The sequence below is a fragment of the Hemiscyllium ocellatum genome, chromosome 30, assembly GCF_020745735.1.
Source record: "Hemiscyllium ocellatum isolate sHemOce1 chromosome 30, sHemOce1.pat.X.cur, whole genome shotgun sequence".
In the NCBI taxonomy this organism is placed as follows: domain Eukaryota; kingdom Metazoa; phylum Chordata; class Chondrichthyes; order Orectolobiformes; family Hemiscylliidae; genus Hemiscyllium; species Hemiscyllium ocellatum.
In genome coordinates this window covers 45,774,684-45,797,422 of record NC_083430.1, presented here as the reverse complement: position 1 = coordinate 45,797,422, position 22,739 = coordinate 45,774,684, and the positions used below count along the sequence as shown (strand labels likewise).

The window sequence follows — 22,739 nt, the reverse complement described above, 5'->3', positions numbered from 1 at the left end:
GCATTTATTTCCTATCCCAGTTGCCCTTGAGAAGATCGTGGTGAGCTGCCTTCTTGAACAGCTGCAGTCCATGTGCTGGAGGCACAAGCCAATGTTATCAGGGAGGGGATATAAGATGAAAAGTTGGTTCATATGTATTTTAAGAAAGTGATTGGGGAAATTGCTCTTTATTCATAAAGAAAAGATAGTTACACATTATTTTGGCTTATTCAGTCATACCTAGTGCAGAATACTTCAAACTATAACTTGTAACTAACCCCTCTGTAACAAGTTATGCTTTATGAGGTCATACTAACTGCAAAAAAGAATTAATGTCTTACTTTAGTTTGACTGTCTCAATTTGCTGTGATACTGAATTCACCAGCTTTTATTCTGTTGTTTGTTTAGTATAAATAAGATTCTTTTGAAGAAGGGTAGATAGTGAATTTGCAGAAAAATTTAGTGGATTTCCCTGCTCAACATATCTGTAGGTAGACCAGAAGAAAATCAACATTTTATGCAATAGCTGCTGTAATTAGAAGGTCTTTGGCATTATGTAGGTGTTTTTTATGTTGGAAATTGTTCAACAAATATAGTTGAGCTCCAGATTAAGTTGCCAATTAAGTTACCATATGTTCAAAAACTGAGTTGGAATATAAGAGTGTAAGAGTTGGAGGCAGTATTGCTGAAGTACGAGCAAACAAAATATCAAGATGCAATGCACAAGCACAGTGCACTGGTCATTTCTTACAAAAATATCTACCAAAGTTGCTTAATATTAGAAGTATTCTTTGCAAGACAGTGGATCAAAACATGCTATTTATTACATTGAGATTCCTGAGTAGTTGATTTTCAAAGTTAATATAGCACAGTCAATTAAATAACTTAGGAGTAATGAACCACTGAGCTGCCAAACTTGAGATATTTTTGTAATAAAACAATGAACTGTGGAAGTCGGAAACAAAAACATAAATTGCTGAGGAAACTCAACAGATCTGGTGGCATCAAAGAGATAAATCAAAGAAATTGTTTTGGATCTAGTGACCGTTCTTCTGAACTAGTAGTAGTTAGGAATAGGCAGTAGATATGGTGACGACGGAGGTTGGCTTTGGCAGGGTAAACCAGTAAATGATAAATGGAGATGGAGATCCGAGAGAGAGGAAAACAGGCAGACAACGGAATGGATAATGGTAAGCCAAGGAGAAAGAAAAGCTGCTAAACGGGGACCTAAGTTGGTGACAATTCAAAGCCAACCAATTTTTACCCACTCATGGTCCCATTAGCAGCTTTCTTTCTCCCTTGGTTCTCATTATCCATCCCTTTGTCTTTCTGTCCTTCTGGGTTCCGTCTCCATCTATGACTTCTTCAACACCTCCATCCACTGTCTTCAGCATTTATATCACATGTTCTAGTTACTATTAGTTCTGAGGAAGAGAAGCTAGACCCAAAACTTCAACTTTGCTTTCTCTCCATTGATGCTCCCAAACCTGGTGAGTTTCTTCAGCAATTTTTGTCTGATATTTTAGAATTTTAATCTTTGAGTTCTGAATGTCCTTGTTGACTTGCAGAATGTAACTGATGTGCAGCATCTAAAAATGTATTCCATAATCTATAAGGCTGAATAAGTTGTAAAAAATCATTCAACCTATTTGTCTATATCAGTATTCGTGGGACAAATCGTCACATGTCAGAATACTATTAACTAGTGAGTGTTACTATGATAGTGAAAGGAATTTTAAAAAGTTGTCATTAGGTTCGTATTCCAGACAATAAAATAAATAATGTGATAAGACTCTTAACATGAGACCATGTATTAAGCTAAATATAAATGTTTTCCTTGATTCTTTTGAGATGCGGATGTTGCTAGTTGAACTAGCATTTGATACCTATCCCTATTCGGTCTTTGCCAAGCAAGCCAAAGTTGAAAGTCAACCATATTGTTTGGGTCTGCAGTTAAATTTAGGCCAGACCAGAAGGTTGGCAAATTCCTTTTCCCTAAAGGACAGTAGTGCACCAGATGGATGTTTACAATACTTAATGATAATCATTAGAGTCTCCATTATGAAAGCTAGCTTTGTAGTCAAGATTTATTGTTTGAATGTAAAACTACCATGGTGGAATTTGAATCTTTGCTCCTAAAACATTAGGCTGGGCCTCTAAAGTTTATCACTGGAAGGGAGAACGGCACAAATCTATGTGAAAAACTTGCATGAGTATTCCTTGTAAGTAACTCCATCCCTCGTTTACCCCTCACCCTACTAGTTTTCCACATTAACAAATGGGTGTTTCAGTGATGGCAGATTCAGCAATCCAGCATTCATTGAATTCATTGATCCTGGAATATTGATTGCACTGAGGATGTTTGAGAGGGGGTTAGTACTGCAGAACAGGACGCATATATATAATAACTGAAGTTATGTCAAGAAGGAAAATGCTAGGAGACTGAGGAGAAGAGAGAAAATAGTTTATGATGATCTCTATTTTGCGGTAATAAAAGTGAGTTAGTCAGCAAAGTATATATTTTAAAAGTATATATTTTGTGACTTGGTTAAGAGAACACTTAAAGTAATTTATTTCCAGATAAAAGTATAGCAATTTGCATTTGCTTTTAATTTTAAATATTTAAACTGATTCTCATAATGGTCAAGAGGCTTATCCAGAATTTGAAAGTTAAAATGTACCTGAGACTGCCTAACATCACAAAATCTACTATCAGGACACTAACAACTACTGTTTTCTCAAAATTTTATTTTCCTCTTCCAATAATCATTAAGAAATGATCAGTTTATGACTTTAATTTGTGTTTGAGCCTTTTAGTTGTATCCTGTTGACTCCAGATAACAGTACATAAATAATTTGCAAAGACATTGTCTTGATTTATAGATGCAGAATGGTACTATGTAATTTCCATATTAAATATTTTTCAGATAAGCAAATTTCCAGAGCCAACTACATTAATTTAGAATAAATTTGCAATATGTTTTATCTTTCAGAATGAGACAGTACACAAATAAACCCTTTCAGTGGAACTTTGTATGTGTCTGGGTTTCTCTTGTACATATGTAAGAAAAATAAACACGTGAAAACCTGATTGCAGCCTTATTGTTTTCTTTTGAACTGTGCTGATAGTAAACAAAGCTTAAAAAGTGTGTTGATTTATTTTACACAGTTGACTGTTACCAAGTCAGTATGGTGTAATCATGCACTGTTAGGGTCATTTATGAAAAATAAGTAAAACCAGTATACTGCAGGAATAAGTTAAAGGTATAAATTGAACAGATTATTCCAATGACCACTTAAATCTTCAGAGAAAACTTTCTTAAACAAGTTACTTTGCCCAAGATTGAATGATAATATGTAACTTTTTATGTTTTTAATTGTGAAGGAGAAAGTAGTAAAATTAATGCTTTCTTTTGCACATGGACATTTTTATTTCTATTAAATCTTTCATGGTCGTCATTTCACCCTGAAAATTTATTTGGAATATTTACATCAACTGATTTTCTCCGAAAGTTGAAGAGGCCAATGGAATCAATTCATTAGTGAAACAAATTTACAGTAGATTGGAAACATTGGATATAAAGTGGAGTAGTAGTCTAGACATTAAGCTTATAAGTGAACTGTAAAGTTTAAAATAATTATTAAATATTGCTGTATGTTCTTTGAACAGTTTATTGTATGAATTTTCTACATTAGCTTCAGTTGTTTGGCAGTAACTCAGAAACAAGCTGGGAAAAGGATGGCAGAGTGGCATCCCATATGTTTGTTGAGATGGTTGGAGGGTGTTGAGTTAGTTTGGTTTGTTCAAACCTTAAAATCAATTTGATGATTAGACTATAGTGCGCAGTCTGGTTGATGTCTCATTGAGAGCATTCTGTAGAAATGTAGATACCTGTTTTTAATATAGAAATTTCTTAGTGACCACAGTTTAATCATAATGACTGATGAGTATTTTATATTAAATCAATTGTAAATACATATAGGCAGATGATAATACATCAATTTAAATCTGGAAGAAAACAATGTGTATTTCCACTAGTCTGTAAATGATCAAAAATTATGATTGAACAGTTAATGAAATTTGAACAGCTGTAAACTATTGTGCAGTTAATGTTCTGATCTGAGGGTATAGACATTCTACTCTCTCTCACTATTATATACTTGTTTTTAATAAAGAAGTTGCTCTAGAATGCAAAGTGGCACAAACAGGTAGTACTTGCAATACAGAGAAATGACATTGTGAGAATAAAAGGTACACATTTTGAAAGTGAAAAATGTTATTTACCAAAAATCCTAAATGATTGTACTTCGCTATATTTAAAATCATTTTAATGATCATTTGTTGTAATGCAAACATCAGTTTGTTGAAATGTTAGACTATTGGCTAGAGTTAATTCTTGTTACTTGAGACAGCCTCTTATGGAAAAATAAAAACACAGTAAATAAAACTAAGCATTTGGATTGTAGTTCTATTAAAATCAATTGTATCTTTTTCCCTTGAAATAAATAAAACTAATCTTTATGATAAGTATTTTCTAAATCTTAATTGAATCTTTGAATTATTATTTTATAAATTACTTGATTGCAGTCTCTAAAGAGGACTTTTGTAATGCTAGTAATCCAAAGGAGAAAGTGAGGATTGCAGATGCCCAAGAGTCACAATCGAAAAGTGGGGCGCTGCAAAAGCACAGCAGGTCAGGCAGCATCCGAAGAGCAGGAGAGTCGAAATTTTGGGCATAAGCCCTTCATCAGGAATGGTTGAGATTGTTGGAGTTGGTTTGATTTGTTCACACCTTAAAATCAAATTGATGATTAGACTTAAGTGTGCAGTCTACTTGATGTCTCATGAGAAAGAGTATCCTGTAAAAATGTGAAGGCCTTTTGATAAGATAGAAATTTCTTAGAGTGACCACAGTTTAATCATAATGACTGAAGCATATTTTATCAATTATAAATACATATAGGTGGACGATAGCACACCAACTTAAATCTGGAAGAAAACAATGTGCAGTTCCACTAGTCAAATAGTCTATAAATGATCAATTTTTACTGACTGTTTAACCAGAATTCTTGGTGAAGGGCTTATGCCTGAAACGTTGACTCTCCTGCTCCTCGGATGCTGCCTGACCTGTTGTGCTTTTCCAGCACCACACTTTTCGACTCCAAAGTCAAAGTGTTTGCTGCTTCTAGTATTATTAAAGATTTCTGGCCTAATTTCTCAACAAGCTATAATATGGTTGGCAATGAGCCCTGTAAGAATTAGAGTTTTGCACAATTCTTACGTTTTATCAAACTTTTTGCTGGGCTGTATTTGTTTATATGCCATATCAATGTGTTTCAATTCAGGTCAGTTCTGCCATACTTTGATTTTGCCTCTGTAAGTGCAGCTAATTAGAACATTTAAAAAATCAAAAATGTGATTTGCCCTAATCAGTCCCTGTTTACTTTGGGAGACTGAAATATTAACTTGTACCACACTCCTCCTACAAAATCCAGAAGATTTTATTGGTTATACACCTATTTTATAGGATGACTGTTTTAATAAACACCATGGATCTTTTATTTTGTGGTCATTAAATTTATGTAGCGTTATTACCTGCTAACCAGATGCAATCGAAAGTTGCCTGCAGCTGAGATTGTATTCTGTATCATATGAGCTAAATGATATGTTTTGATCTTTGGTGCATCTCAAGATTTTTGAATGGATAAAACAAACTTTCATTTATAGCAGTTTAACTCAGTCCATTCTGAAATTTGCCTTCTAATAAATAAAAATATACATTGTCTATATTTTCTGAAAATGTTTTGCAGTGACACAGTATTTGAAGCCTGCCTAAGATTTTTGTAGTAGTAATTGGATTTTTTTACCGTGAACTGAAAATCATTATACTTCATACAGAAAAATTGTCACATATGAAAGGTCTTTCAGTTTGTATATTGATTTCTAACAACCTTGGACAGGGTTGTAATTCACTCAGCTGTCCATTATTTACAAACATAAAAATAAATTTATTACTATCCATTTCTAGAGTCCATCAAAGCGTACCAGTTATTTCTGTAGAGTTTTTATAACTGCCTTATCTGCTCCTAATGTTTATATTTTCTGCTGCAAAAGGATAGTTTGAACTCCATTCCTTTGAAGAGATTCCAAATGAAAAATGAAGGGAGGAAAGTATTTATATGAATTTTCTGAAAATTAATGTCTGGACTAAATTACTATGGTGAATTTATACAATATGTTACAAATTAATTTTGTTTATATGCTTTCTAACTAAGCACTTTGCTGTAGCATTCCTGCTCTGTACTTTCGTTATGTTCAATATCCAACAGTTGAAACTACAGTTGTTACTGGTGAGTGCTCCTAAGTGCTGTATGCAGTGCAGTTTTATATTTAATTTTTTGGCTTTGTAGCTGACACCTTGGCTGTAAAGATATAAATGAGCAGTGATTTGTTTTTGCTTTGATTGGAGATAATAGGCACAGTAACCTTGTCTTGACCTACTTAGACAGCTGTTTAAGATGTTTAAACAAAACTTGTATTTTATATGCTTGGGGCACTTATGCATAAACTTTGTGCAGAATTACTATGCAGAAAGGTTTTCTTTAGTATTGTGGATTTATGTACAAGTATGTTGTAAGCATACTGCATTCTTAACAATTTATGTTGTAGTATACTGCCTGTTTTAAAATGGTTTAGTTTGGGCAGAATGACTTAATTATATCATTCATATAATTGACTTTAGAAAAGGGCATCAGGTTTTGAGCCAGGTATCCCGAGCAGGAAGACTTGATATTTTAATTCTCTTCTCCTTTCATAGTTAAATGGGGCTATGATTTTAAATTTGTAGATAACTTTGCAAAACTGCTGTCTATGTAGGTCAAGGAAGAGCCTCTACTTTGATTTGGAATGGTTTGCTCCCACTGAACTTGAACTAATGGCAGAGTTTTGCCAAGTAGCATCACATTCAGCTTGCTCCATTGCATCTCCGAATCCAGTTTTGAGACCTTTACTTTGGTTGAAATTTATTTAATTATTCAAAGTAGAAAGATCATCAAAAGAACTCCAGGTCGTCAATTATTTTCCCAAGAAGGATTAAAATACTTGTGAAATTGCAAGGTGTCCATCTGAATAATGAGTTTTTAGACACATAATCACATATGGGTTTGGTCAAATATTTGGAGAGTTTATACAACTCTGTATAATATCGTTTTGCCCTATGTACGTGTTTTCTGTTGTACTGAATGTCAAAAATTTGATTATGGAATGTATTCCACAGTACTAAGTTTCTTTTGTAGGCAGAAAAGGTCATTGATAACAGATGGCCTTTTATTTTAATGCTTTGAGCATAAAATGTGTGGTTGATGTAGTTGGTAGCAGTTTGTTTTAATTATATCAGCACTGTCAGAGGAGCAAGATTGGCCAAATAAATGCAGAATTGATTTAGACTAGCCTGTTAATGCTTTAAATTATTTTATGTATTTTGATAGTTATTTCTTCCTGTCCTAGTGTAGGGATTTCTATAGTATATTATGTCATTTAAGAATGACAAAATGTAAAGCTTAATAGGCTTTGTGGTTTACCTAGTTAGCAGTCAACCTAACTGGGGAAAAGAAAATTGGCATCGCACTCAATTAAAAAGAAACCCTTAACCAAAAGGATACAAGGCATTTTAATACCAGCAAATTAAAAGTTGTTGTCATATATGATTTCACTAAATTCTAGTCTGGAAACAGATGCCAAACAGGTTTAGGAATATTGAAAATAGGAGCAGGAATAGACCAGTCAGCCCATCAAGCCTATTGCACCAATCAGACAGATTATCTACCTCTGTCATTTTTTTCCCACCATCCCAATATCCCTTACTATCCTTATTATCTTGATGAAATCCAGTATCTGTCTATAATACAATGTTAATGAGCTGTTTCATAGATTACTGCAAAATTTGATCAATATTTGTAAAACTGCTGGAACAATATCCGATAACTCTTTAATGATAGAACATCTTAATTCTCTAATTCATTATTTTCTTTATTTTCTAAAATTATCGCTTGTGGTCAACTTCTTGTCCAAACTATTTCCTATTGAACTTTATTGACATAACTTAAATAAAATCACTTTTTAAAAAATTCTTAAGATGTAGTATCAGTTTGACTCTCAAAAGCAAATTTTACTGTTTATTTGTTTGACATTCCTGCAGTATTTTTCGTTTCAGAATGATCATTTCAAGACGTCTTTTATTATGTGCAGCCTACCTCAAATCAGTTGTAACTATAGTAATTCCAGAAGCTAGACTAGGAAGCTACTTGTGCTTTGCGTTCACGTTTTAAATTTAAAAGTTCGATGTGCAGGTGTGATTTTGAAATAAGAGTCCAATATGTTTCAACATTCAGTATTATAGTACCCGCACTGTAGTCAGTAGAGGTTTGAGATATTGACCCTTGTAGACATGCGAAAATCAAATTTATGGGCACCCAAGTATTTTAAATCCTATTATAGTGTATGTTTACCCAACATAAAGCAAAAATGCACTTTATATTGCTTTCTGCAGAAGGTTTGTAATTTGATCCATTTCACAGCATGCCTGCCTGTTGTATGGATGTTCTTTTAAGCTGCAGTATCTCTTTGCCAGCAAATATTAGCGCTAATCAACAAAATACTTCCAACCAATTGATTTAGAAATAGGACCTTCAGTAAATTGGCTTAACAATATAGATGAATAAAACAGTGTCACCATCAAATTAGCCCGAAAATTCAGAAAGGGATACTGAAGCTTCAGAAATTCTTTCTAGTGCATCTCTTTGTTTTTGGACCTAAAAAATTTATTTTGTCGAAGATTAAAGGACCTTCCAGGAGGCATGAGCTAAAATAGCTATTTATTCCAAAACCAGTTTTATAATTTATACAATAGCTTTATTGCATCTGGAAAGGAGTCTGCCGAGTCACAAATGATGAATATTTAAACTCTAGAATTTGCTCAGTTACATAATCAAATAATGTTCATATTTCATTGATTTTGTGACATTCTCTTCTAGTGAGCAAGTTGCAACCAAGTCTTTTCAAAAGAAGGGAAGGAAGTGAAAAGCATGTCTTGTTTCAGTATTGCTATTATTTAACCTTTAAAATTGCAGCAACCGCCCTTTCAGATATCTGAACTTCGCTAGTTCTGATTTCTTGAATATCTCTGATTTGTTATTGCTTCACCATTGATGGCTGTCTTCAGCTACTGAGGTCCTTAGCTCCAAGCCACGTTCCCAACACCTATCCTCTTTTTACTTCTCTCTCTCCTCCTTTAAGATGCTCTTTAAACCTACCTCTTTGACTAAGCTTTTGATCATCTCTCTTTATATCACCTTATGTAATTTTGGTATCAAACTTTGTATGATAACAGTCCTGTGAAGTGTTTTGGGGCTTTTCATGATATTAAAGGCACTGTTTAAATACTAAGTTGATGTTTCTATGGAATTAATCACTCTTTCTGATATCTATAGCTGACCTTATTACTTTGTCTTCCTTTTTTTCCCACTCTTTCCTGCTGACTTCCTAGAAATTAATAGAAGGCCTATATGGACATTTGCGTACCAATGAAAAACCAACAATACTCCAGGCAACCTACTTCCCGTATGCGACACCTGAGAAGACCATACGTGAAGGACAGAAACAGACTTCAAATAAATCTGCTTTGCTTTCCTCTAGTTCACACCTTCAGGTGCTTTATATATGTTTCTTTCTTTCAGTATCTTTCTTTTCAATGCCTCTTGCTATCACACATTCTCAGCAGCTGGTACTTCGTAATTACTTTTCACCATAGCATTCAGTTGTTTTGAAAAATGGCACAGTTCCTATGAAGGCAGTGTTTCAGGTGTCTGAAGCACTGCTTTCTCCCCACCTTGTAAAGGTGTGAGTGGATATGCAAGACTGATCTTTCTCCCATGAAAAGAAAATGCTATGCAAAAACTAATGGCTTGAGACCCTAATTGAAAATAGTTATAACTCAGCAAATTCAAGTATCCATTAAAAGTTGGAATTTTAACATGTAACTATTAGGTTGCAGCATTAATATGCATAACTTTTGTTTTGCTAAGTTTTTACACATAATATAGCTGTTGTCAAACTTGTATCCATGGTCAGTCTACCATTGGTTGTATGAACGGTTAAATATCGTTTGCAGGATTGAAAACCTTGTCTTACGTTTGAATGGAAATGACCTCCCAATTTTTCAGAAATATAACTTCTTTTACAGTGATTTTAAAAAAATACTCAACTGCTTTCAAAAGATTCCTGTAGGAAGCCTTAACTTAGAGAAGTTCTAAACTGTGTAGATTCCTTGTTAGATATTTTCTGAGACATCTTTCATATTGATTCTCCTCCACTGGGGTTTGGTATTTATTAAGTCCTCTTGCTTGATATTTATTGCATTTATTTGCGTGCAGTTTATGAAGAGGGCTACACGCTACAGAATATGAATATTAATAAAATACTGTGTATCCAGGTGGCTAGTTTTCTGCCTGTTTGTCCAATGTAGTGTTTGTTACAATTCTTGCACGGTATTTTGTAAACGACATTTGTTTTGCTTCTTGTTTGTATAGGGTCTTTAAAGTTCATTAGCTGCTGTTTTAGTCTGTTGGTGAATTTGTGGACTACCATGATGCCAAGGGATCTACTACGTTGGTCAAACAGGCAGAAAACTAGCCAACAGAATACATGAACACCAACTAGCCACAAAATGACATGACCATCTCTCATTAGTATCCTTAAATACAGATAAGGAAGGACACCATTTCGACTGGGACAACACATCCATCTTAGGACAAGCCAGAGACACGCACAAGAATTCCTAGAAGCATGGCATTCCAACCAGAACTCTATCGACAAACACATTGAATTAGACCCCATCTATTACCTCTGAGAAAAAGAACAGGAAACGACATCACCACAGGAAATGACATCACCAACTCAAAGAAACCCAAACATCTAAATAGAAAGCAGGAATCATGTACACTGCTTCGCTGAAGCACTCACTGAAGATGTTACCTAGTAGGGTGATGAAACATCTGGAAATGAACCTCCCAGCTCAGCGACCAAACCTACATCATTGCCCCTCTCATTATTTGATCAACCTACATGCTGAGTGTTTGTGATTTATGTATTAGGACACCTGATCTGCAGACTTCTGTGGTATTTCTCTATTTAAATAATAATTTGCTTTTCTATTATTCTTGCCAAAGTGGACCAGCTTGTATTTTCCCACATTATATTCCATTTGCCAAACTACTGCTTACTCACTTAATCTATTGATAGCCAATTTGCATACTGTTTTCCCTTCACAACTTTTACTCTCCTGTCTATCTTCATATCGTCAGAAAATTTGACAATACAATTGGTTCCTTCATTTTGTTCATGAATATAAATTTCATATAGTTGAGGGCCAGCATTGATCTCTGTGAGAATTGCACTTGTTAATTTGCCATCCTGAAATTTATTTAGGCTGACATCTATCCATACTACTCTACACCATGAGCTCTTATCTTGTGTAGTAGCCTTATATGGCACACTTTATCAAATGCCTTTTGGAAATGGAAAGACACTACATCTACTGGTTCCCTTTTATCTCCCATACCTATTATATCTTCAAACTACAGAATTATGTTGACTGTGTGTGATAGTATTTTGGTTTTCTAAAAGTCCAGGTAGTAGCGAGTTTTGAGGAGACTTGTAGCTCAGGTTGAGTTGGAAGGTTCATTTCCAGACGTTTTGTCACCCTACTAGTAACATCTTCAGTGGGCCTCAGGTGAAGCACTGCTGAAAATTCCTGCTTTCTATTTATATGTTTGTGTTTCTTTGGGCTAGTGATGTCATTTCCTTTTTTTTTCCCTCGGGGGTGGTAGATGGGGTCTAACTCGATGTGTTTGTTGATAGAGTTCTGGTTGGAATGCCATGCTTCTAGAAACTCTCATGTATGTCTCTGTTTGACTTGTCCTAGGATGGATGTGTTGTCCCAGTTGAAGTGGTGTCCTTCCTCATCCATATGTAAGGATATTAGTGAGAGTGGGCCATGTCTTTTTGTGGCTAGTTGATGTTCATGTATCCAAGTGGCTAGTTTTCTGTCTGTTTGTCCAATGTAGTATTTGTTACAGTTCTTGCACGGTATTTTGTAAATGACATTAGTTTTGCTTGTTGTCTGTATAGGGTCTTTGAAGTTCATTAGCTGCTGTTTTAGTATGTTGGTGGGTTTGTGGGCTACCATGATGCCAAGGGGTCTGAGTAGTCTGGCAGTCATTTCTGAGATGTCTTTGATGTAGGGAAGAGTGGCTAGGGTTTCTGAACGTGTCTTGTCTGCTTGTTTGGGTTTATTGCTGAGAAATCAGCAGACTGTGTTCATTGGGTACCCATTCTTTTTGAACACATGGTATAGGTGCTTTTCCTCTGCTCTGCATGGTTCTTCTGTGCTGCAGTGTGTGTTGGCTCATTGAAATAATGTTCTGATGCAGCTTCATTTGTGGATGTTGGGATGATTTGCTTCTGTAGTTCAATATTTGGTCTGTTTGTGTTGTTTTCTTGTATACGCTGGTTTGAAGTTGTCCGTCCAACTAGCACTACTTTAATCATGAATACAACTTTCTCCTAATGATGGATGCTAGGCGAACAAGCCTAATATTTTCCTGCTTTCTTTCTCCCTCTTTTCATGAATAGAAGTGTAGGTTTTTGCTACAAACTTTTCACAACCAATAGAACTTTGGAAGATAATAATCACCGTATCCACCATCTCTGCAACCATTACTTTGAAGACTTTAGGATGCAGGCATCAGATCCAATAGACTTGGCAGTTTCATTAGATTCACCATTACATTTTCTTTAGTTCAATCCTCATACTTGTGCACTGAAATGTGGTATAATAATAGAATAATAAAATATTTTCCTTTTTTAACTTCCAGAAGAAGTTAAGTTGCACTGTTCAAAACATTAATTTACTGAGGTTTGCAATGTTTTAACATAATTGAGAGCTGAGTTATTATCGTAGCTAGAATTCAGACTAATTCAGCATAATTTCTCCTCCGTTCTGCACAAAATGCAAGAAAATGGTAGGAAGTTTCTGTCATCAGTGACATCTTAACTCTACGACAGTTGTGTTTGACATTATTTTTGATTAGGCCTTACTTCTACCATTTTTTTGTAGAATGTGGATGACTATCTGAAATCAGAACTGGATGAGCAGTCAGTGTGTGTAAAAGTTGATCACAAGGCAGAAATAGAGGCACTGAAGCTGGAAAATAGCTTCAGCATGAGTCAAGTGGCCAACCCAATGGAGCTTCCACAGGGATGGTACTCTACCCCTTTCTCTGTAATTAACAGCGAGGAGGAGGAAGGATTGTACCTTTTTCAGAGCAAGGAGCTGAAGTGGCAAAACAGGTCAGAAAGAGGCCTAAGTATGCAAGCTGAGGCTTCAGAGGAGATTACAGCAAAGGCCCTTTTGAGCTCTGCTGCTCCTCAACTAAACTATCGTCTGAAGGAAGGGGAACATAAAGACCAATCTTTAAAGATAAATGGCGATATATCTTATTACCATGAATCTCCTCAGCTAATCCGCTGCTTTCAGGTAACGTTGAATGTAGGAGGCCACAAGGTCCTTTCAAATCCACCATACTGATCTAATTTTCATCATAAAAACCAAGACACTGCAGCATGTTGGTTTAACATGAACTGCTGAGATAATCTGACTATATATTTAGATATGTTCAAAATATAATGTATGTCATTCATCCATTTAATGAACAGCAGAGGGACGTTTGATATTGGCTTGCTTCAGTGTCATTGGTTTCTAGATACTGATAAATTTTGGTGAAGTATTTTTTAAATGACTTGCAATCACATTTAGGAACACAATAAGCATTGCCTTTGCCTAATCTATTTTTGTATTTTAACCCTGATATACTAATATTGCCATTTGCATGGTGATTGTTAATAACGTGTATGAAAGGTGGTGGTAGAATTGCTTAACACCTTTATTTCCCCTAAAGAAAAATAGAAATCAAAGAATAATCCTTCTCTCTTGACAGGAAGTGGGGAGCATTTTCTGACTCCGGTTATTCATGAGTCATGAATTCTGTGGTTTTTTTCAGGTCCTTTTGTTAAACTATGCCATCATTATTGCTTTTGGGCATGGCATTGAAAAATTGGCAGATTGTACCCATGTAGTTTATGACAGTTCTTTATCTGCCTTGCCTAGCAGTTTACACCACTAAATTTAAAAATAATAAATTTTGTAGTCACATATTATTTAAATCTATAAAGTAGATATTTTTATTCCCTCAGTAGATTTGTTTACACATTTTCTAAATGTCATCATCAACAATAACCACTGCTATTAAATATATTGGTTTCTGTGTGAAACTTATTCATTATTCTAAATCTTTTATGATGATTGCAGTTGTCTGAATTGCTAGTTAATTCCTAACATTGTGGTTTAAAAACAAATGTTTCATCTTCAAGCAAGACCGTTAATAGTCAAGTTCATTTGGATATCTATTTTCTTCTGGCAATAACAGATGAGTCTACAAAACGTCCGATTTAGCACTTCTGTTGTTTTTTGGGTTGTATCATTCCATGAGACAAAAAAAACTGCAACAAATTAACAAATTTCCATTTTGTTTTAATAGTTTTCACATTTTTCATCCACAATTTTTAAAAAAATGCACTAAATGTAGAAGATTAGATCTGTTGTTTTTTAGGGAAGGAAACCTGCCATCCTTACTTGGTCTGGCCTATATGGCACTCCAAACCACAGCAATGTGGTTAACTCTTCACTGCCCTCTAAAATGATCTAGCAGGCCAGTCTGGCATTCAAAGACAATTAGGATTGGGCAATAAATGCTAGCCTTCCTAGTGACATTCACATCTCGCGAAAGGATAAAGAAAGAAATCCGGTATCTGGAGGTCACTCTTCTCCACTTATTCTAAACTGTTGGAATTCTGATTAAGGGCAAGCATGATCTGTTACTAATTACTAGACATTTATAAGTGGCTGAAAAAGACCTTTAATCTCATAAGATACTTTTTTCCACCACTTAAGGCTTCTTGTTTAAGCCTTAAATCCTGGAGATAGTAATTGTATAATTTGTTTCCTGCATTTGTTTGGAATTTTGTCAAATCAGTCTTGTTGCATGTATTTAATCATGAAATGTGCTATCAGGATTTTTCTGGTGAGTACTTAGAAAAATCTATCAAAAAACTGGGAGGATGAGTAGTGAGAACCAGTAATATTCATGACAAAATAAATGATCAGTGTCAGAAATGCTCCTCAGTCAAAAGTATCTAGTTTTGTATTCAGTGAGTGCGAGCGTCAAGGCTGAATTAGCCTCGGTGGCAAAATGAAAAAGTGCAGGTTGCTACAGCAGGGCAATTCTGATCCAGTTGCAGCACTGATTTTCCAGTGCATGGTGCTGCTACTATGCAATTGACTAATCCCAGGAATAATTTGGAATGGGCAATAAAAGTATACTGAAGAGATTTTGTTGCTCTCCTGTTGAAGTCTACAGTGCTACATTGTAACCACACTGTATTTGTTTTGCCATTGTCAAAAGTAACTAACACTTTCTGCTGTTGTCATGTATAAATTTTTTTCAAAAACTTTCATTAAATATGATTGCTATTTTTCCATTTTGTATAGCCACCACTTGTAAAGACTCAAACTGTAACCATCTCTGACATGCCCAACTCCGAAAACGAGATTGCAACAAATGAAGTTCCTGTTGTTCACACTGAAACAAAGACCATCACGTATGAAGCAGCGCAGGTTTGAAATTACTGTGATGTCAACTTGTTGTGAATATAGATTGAGAAATTAAGATTTTTATTTTAGTTTGGCTTTTTGTTTGGAGAGGTTTGATGGGAGAGGTGCCTCTTAGCTCAGAGTTGAACCAGTGAATGAGCTGAGCTATATCAATGAGAAATTGCCCAGATTTGAACTTATGTTCATGTTGTTAAATAATGTCAGACTTCCGGGATCATCACTTGGCCTCAGTGTCTACTCTAAAATAATGAAAATTGGTCCCAGTTCATGTTCAGAGTTCACAATCCAATAATTCCTGTAAGTTTACATCAGGTGAGCAATGTTTCAGAGTCAGCTGTAATGGCCTGTATTGTCATGTAACCTACTGCCATTCATTCAGGGCCCACAGTGTTGCTGCATTGCACTGTGACCATGACCACAACAAACAGGTACATAAGAGACAAAACCAGAAATTGCTGGAAAGGCTCAGAGGTCTGGCAGCAGCTGTGGAGAGCAATCAGATAATTTTTTGGATCCAGTGATCCTTACTCCGAACAATAACAATCTGATCTCATTTGCTATTGCCCCTTATTATTTGGAGCTTTTTTGCCATTTAATGTTAGTTTTGCTCCCTTTTTATTACCCTTTTCTTTCAAAATGGTTTTTGGAGCATTTTATTCTTTCACATAATCCTTTTAATGATATTTGTCAACAGAAATAGCTATACTAATGTGTTTTTCTCTGGTCTCCCATTTTGCATAATACATAAGCTGAACTGACAAAAATATGCGCCTGTCCTAACCTTTTGAATTTTTCCATTCTCATCCTTGTATTCAAACCTTTCCTTGGCCATGCCCTCCTTAGCTCTGCAACCTTCTTCAGTGTTACAATCCTTTAAGAACATTGCACTCTTCCAGCCCATTATGAATTTATGGTTTTCTCTACACTAAAATTTAGGATAGTGCCCTCAGTTATCCAATGCTATAGAAGTTCCTCCCTAAACACACTGCCTCTTCATCTTCCTATTGAACTTTCATTTTGAACTAAATATAATGCTTATCTAATTGTGCTCCTGTGAAGTACGTTTAAATGTTTTATCACGCTAAAAGTTGGATTGTAGAGGTCTACAGTACATAAAAAGGCCCATTAAGACTGCACTGGTGAAAAACAATATCCTAACTATTCAAATCCCATTTCCCAGCCTTGTATGCTTTGGCACTGCAAGTGTACGTCTCAACATTTATTAAATGTTACGGTGGTTTCTGCTTCTACTACCCTTCAGTAGTGAATTCCACCTTCCCACTACTCTGGGTGGAAGAAAAATTCCTCATGTCCTCTCTAAATCTCTTTCAACTTGCTGTAAATCTGTATCCCTTCATCATTGATCCCTCCACGAAAGACAGAATATTTCTCTTGTCAACCTTCACTATGTCTCTCATTATTTTAAACATCTCATTCTTAGTGTTATATATACCCAAGACCAACAACCCCAATCTATCTAATCTTTCTTCATATCTAAGACTATTCCACTCAGTATTAACCCAGTACTAAGTAACTACCATTGATTTAGTAACATAGGAATGAACAAAATAGAAGCAGAAGCAGGTCAGTCAGCTCCTTGAACAACCTCTGAACCTTGACCAGTGGAATGCCACAAGGATCGGTGCTGGGTCCACTATTTTTCTTCATTTATATAAATGATTTGGATGTGAACGTGAGCAGTATAATTAGTAAGTTTGCAGATGACACCAAAATTGGAGGTGTAGTGGACAGTAAAGAAGGTTACCTCCGTACAATGGGATCTTGACCAGATGGGCCAGTGGGCCGAGTAGTGGCAGATGGATTTTAATCTAGATAAATGTGAGATGCTGCACTTTGGAAAGGCAGATCAGGACAGGACTTATACACTTAATGGTAAGGTCCTGGGGAGTGTTGCTGAACAAAGAGACCTTGGGGTGTAGGTATGTAATTCCTTGAAAGTGGAGTTGCAGGTAGATAGGATAGTGAAGAAGGCATGCAGTGTGCTATCCTTTATTGGTCAGAGTATTGAGTACAGGGGTTGGGAGGTCATGTTGCAACTGTACAGGACATTGGTTAGGCTGCTTTTGGAATATTGTGTGCAATTCTGGTCTCCCTCTTTTCGGAAGGATGCTTTGAAACTTGAAAGGGTTCAGAAAAGATTTACAAGGATGTTGCCAAGGTTGAAGGATTTGAGCTAAATGGAGAGGCTGAATAGGCTGGGGGCTATTTTCCCCGGAGTGTCAGAGGCTGAGGGGTGACCTTAGAGGTTTATAAAATCATGGGCACAGACAGGGTAAGTAGACAAGGTTTTTTCCCCAGAGTTGGGGGGAGTCCAGAACTAGAGAGCATAGGTTTAGGGTGAGAGGGAAAGATTTAAAACGGACTTAAGGGGCAACTTCTTTACGCTGAGGGTGGTGCAAGTATGGAATGAGCTGCCAGAGGAAGTGGTAGAGACTGGTACAATTACAATATTTAAAATGCATTTAAAAGGGTATATGAATAGGAAGAGTTTGGAGAGATATGAGCCAAGTGCTGGCAAATGGGGCTAGATTAATTTAGGATGGTTTCTTTATTTAAGGATGAATGAAAATACATTGCAAGCAGTTCAATGGAGGTTTACTGTATTGATACCTGCAATGAGTGGGTTCTCTGAGGAGGAAAGACTGGACAGACCAGGCTTATTTCATGTGGAGTTTAGAGGAGTGAAGGGTTACTTGAAAAATGTGTATAAAAACCTGAGTGGTCTTAACATGGTGGCCACAGAAAGGATGTTTTGAGAGTCACTCATGAAAAAGGGTACACTAGTTTAAAACTAGGGTTTGCGCTTTCAGGACAGAGAGGAGAGCAGGTCATTTTATTTTTCTCCCAGTTGGATGTGCAACTTTTGAACTCTCTGCCTCAGAAGATGGTCGAGCCAGGGTCGTTGAATATTTTTAAGTCGCAGTGGATAGATTCGTGTTAGGTAGGGAAAGCTAGGCTTATCTGGGGTGTGAGGGTGCAAAGTGGGAATGTGGCATTCAAAGCATAGCAGATGACAAAACGTGAACGGATCAACCACAATATTATTAAATAATAAAGTCACAGAGATGTACAGCATGGAAAACCTCTATACTGTATGTTTCTGTGATTCTGCTATTCAGTGGTTGGTCTGTTCATGTTTTGTTATCTGCTAATGCTTTGAATTCCACATTCCCACCTTACAGGCCTACAGCTCCCCCACCCCCAGCCCCCTCACACCCCAGATAAACCGTGTTTCCCCACCTAACAAGAATCTGTCCACTGTGACTTAAAAATATTCAATGACCCTGGCTCGACCATCTTCTGAGGCAGAGTTCAAAAGTTGCACATCCAACTGAGAGAAAAAAATGACCTCTTCTCTGTCCTGAAAGCACAAACCCTAGTTTTGAGACAGTGTACACTATTTCATGACTGACTCTCAAAACATCCTTTCCATGGGCACCATGTTAAGACCACTCAGGTTCTTATACGCTTCTAACAAGTAACCCTTCACTCTTCTAAATTCCGCATGAAATAAGCCCGGTCTGTCTAGCTTCTCCTCCTAAGAGAACCCACTCATTGCAAATATCAATAAAGTAAACCTCAAGAACTGCTTCCAATGTATTTATATTTATCCTTAAATAAGGAAATACGTTTTCGAAATGTGGTCGTATAAATGCCCTGCATAACTGAAGCATAGCATCCTTACTTTTACATTCCTCTTGTAATAAGGGCTGGCATCTCATTAGCCTCCTTGATTCTGTGCTAAACCTGCAAATTAATTTTTCATGTCTCACACATCAAAAAACCTAACTTCCTCTGTGCCTTGGAAATTTGAAACCATTCTCCCTTTAAGAAATAGTTTATTTTTATTCATCCTGTCAAGATGAGCAACTTTTAATTTTCCCACATTATACCCCATCTTCCTGTTTCTTGCCAACTCACTCAAATCCATTTGTATCTACCTGCAATTTACTTATGTCTACTTCACAGCAAACACTCCTATATATAACCAGTTCTAATATAACGTGATAATTCCATTCTCGTGCAATCTCGCGTTAAGAAAATCGTGCAATAGCCACGCCATTTAAACTAATGGGGCTTGAATTGCATTATAGCCAATACAGGTAAGGAAAGTTCACGCTCTTCAAATAGTGATTTAAATTCTTCAATCGCATTAAAGCCAATTTGTGTTGCAAAAACATGCATTATAGCAGAACCAATTGTATCTTGGTGTCATCTGTGAATGTAGTCACCATGGCTTTGTCCTACCCTTCCCATGTAAGTCACTGATATAAATTGTAAAAGATTGAGACTCAGCACAGACTTGTGCAGAACTTCACTCATCACATCCTAACAATCAGACAAAGGCTCATTTATGCATACGTGCCAGTCATTCAACCTTTTATCCATTCTAATATGTTAAGCACTATACCATGAGCTTTTATTTTCTCCAATAATTTGATATGGCATCCTGTCAAATGCATTCTGAAAATCCAAATAAGGTATATCTGCAGGCTCTCTTTTTATCCCCTGTATCTATGATCCTGTTTCATCCATGTTGTAGATTCGATTAACCTTTTCAAAAAAAAAATTAATGTTGGAATGTAAATGTCAGTGACAACGTACATTATTGTAAATCCTCTTTAATAAACTTTATGTTGGAATATTTTGCAATATGTTACAGACAGATGATGGTAATGGTGACTGCGAGCCTGGGGTATTGATGAGTGCTCAAACTATCACATCTGAGACCGTCTCCACCACGACAACCACTCAAATCACAAAGGTAATGAAAGGTCATTGAAGCATCTTGAGAATTTCCATAGAAAATTTGTTGATATTGTGCAATTAAAATCTTTCCTAAAGTAGAGCGTTTATAAGGTGTTTGAATTTAAACAAAACACCTCCTAATTCAAAGTCATTAATGAAGTGTGCAGATAAATTCACCAGTGATATACTCCAACTAGCTGTGAGGACATGTGTGAAATTGGCCCAATGTGGTTCAACATTCCATTTTAAAATGGAAAGAAAAGCTGATGTTTATCCATCAAAATCACAGAATCATAGAACCATAGAATCTTTACAGTGTGTAAACAGGCCATTCAGCCCAACAAGTCCACACTGACCCTCCAAAGAGTAACACACCCAAACCCATTCCCCCCAGCCCTATATTTATCCCTGACTAATGCATCTAACCTACACATCCCTGAACATTATGGACAATTTAGCTTGGCCAATTCACTGAACCTGCACATCTTTGGTTTGTGGGAGGAAACTGGAGCACCCAGAGAAATCCCATGCAGACCCAGAGAAAATGTGTAAACTCCATGCAAACAGTTATCCGAGGTTGGAATTGATCCCAGGTCCCTGGCGCTGTGAGGCAGCAGTGCTAACCACTGAGCCATTGTGCCATCCAAATTAATTCTTAAATGGAATAAAATGTAAGCTGTTTTTATTTCGTTTCCTCAGACTATTAAGGGAGGAATTTCAGAAACCAGGATTGAAAAACGAATTGTAATCACAGGAGATAGTGATGTCGACCATGATCAGGTGAAAATTATTATTCTTCACTTGGCAGTGAGTTTGTAATTTAAAATTTATTTTTATTTTTATTCTTTTTCTGTTCAGTAATGTTATCACGCAACTGAGTGCCTTCCCACCACCAATAAAAAGATCGATGTATAGAATTGAGTATTTATCAGCAAAGCCCATTATGGACAATACAAACTATCATGTTTCATTTTTAAAACCTGGTCTTGAGTCAGGAACTTAATGTTCAAGCTAACAAATAATGTGATGGACCTGATCCTGTTAGTGAGTGACTATGGTTTCATAATGTGACCTAAGCACAACTTTTAAATTATTAATTAGTTATCTCTGGAAAATTATCCACAATTTTTAAATTATTACATTTCCTTTACAGTATAAAGCATGAAGTGACCCAATTTGTTGTCATCACCAATATCAATGTTCATCCTACTGTTACGTGTGCAAAAATAAAGTTGGAATTCTTAAGGCAGTTTTTCAACCATGTCTTCTCCTTCCTTTTAATCCTGAAAAAGTCGCAGTCAAATAATTTCTACGTAATCGAGTGCAGACCTTTAACCCTGTGGTGCAGTGTATTTTAGCACTGTGATGCATTTGTGCAATACAAATTGCATTCATTTACATCTGTTTCAGACTGCAGTTACCAGTTGATCTGAGTATTTTCTCTCCATTTTGCTTAATTCAAGGCACAGCATTTTAGTATGTGAATATTTTGCATCAGTCCTTTTTTAAAAAATACTATTTGGAGACAGTGAAAAATGCAAACAAAACCTACAACTAATTCCTATATCTGAAAAGTATTTGAGAGCAGTGTTATGGTTAGGCAAGTACATGGATACTGGTCTCTATGTGCGTTTCGTCAATGTTAATTCACTGTAATGCGATTGATGGAGCGGGGACATTGTTTCTAAAGCGCAAAATCTTAAAACATGTGTTGGCTGTAACACAATTACATCGCCAACACCTTAAGCACTGTTTCTAAAGTGCAATTTTCCTATAACATGAGGTTGCACAAGAATGCAACCATAGTGTTAAAGAAGAACTGACTGTATTTAGAAGGTTTGCTCCATATTTTAATACCTATGTATATTTACAGGCTTTGGCACAAGCCATCAAAGAAGCCAAAGAGCAGCATCCAGATATGTCAGTGACAAAGGTAGTGGTCCATCAAGAAACAGAGGTGGCTGAGGAATAAGGCCAGGTAAAGTTCTTTCTTCTTGCTTTCAATGTTGCTATTGGAGATTAAAGATTAATTGGCAAGTAATATATTACTGAACTTGATTGCTACTTAAGCACAGTCCATTGGCTTAACATGCATTCAGTTTTGAACTGCTAATGTGGTGGACTGCACTTTATGGTCGGCGGCAAACAGAACCAGCTTGAAATGGGCACAGCCAATCCTGTAGCAAAAGATCTCGGTAGTGG

The 22,739-nt window shown here is 36.1% G+C and overlaps 1 protein-coding gene across 9 annotated transcripts in view; it reads left to right on the top strand.

Annotated features, from left to right (window-relative positions):
• The window catches only part of epb41a (erythrocyte membrane protein band 4.1a), a 159,426-nt gene extending 136,911 nt beyond the window's left edge, over positions 1–22,515 (top strand). For 5 of the 9 annotated variants that reach the window (XM_060847138.1, XM_060847135.1, XM_060847137.1 and 2 more), the window contains 5 exons: positions 13,155–13,574; positions 15,645–15,770; positions 20,452–20,553; positions 21,237–21,317; positions 22,411–22,515. In XM_060847138.1, the coding sequence (XP_060703121.1) occupies positions 13,155–13,574; positions 15,645–15,770; positions 20,452–20,553; positions 21,237–21,317; positions 22,411–22,509 (828 nt within the window). In that variant the 3' untranslated portion in view covers positions 22,510–22,515. Of the gene's footprint in view, positions 1–2,972; positions 3,009–9,524; positions 9,687–13,154; positions 13,575–15,644; positions 15,771–20,451; positions 20,554–21,236; positions 21,318–22,410 lie in introns of those variants that run through there. The other 4 variants (XM_060847141.1, XM_060847140.1, XM_060847139.1 and 1 more) reach the window with 3 other exon arrangements.
• The last annotated feature ends 224 nt before the right edge of the window (positions 22,516–22,739 follow it).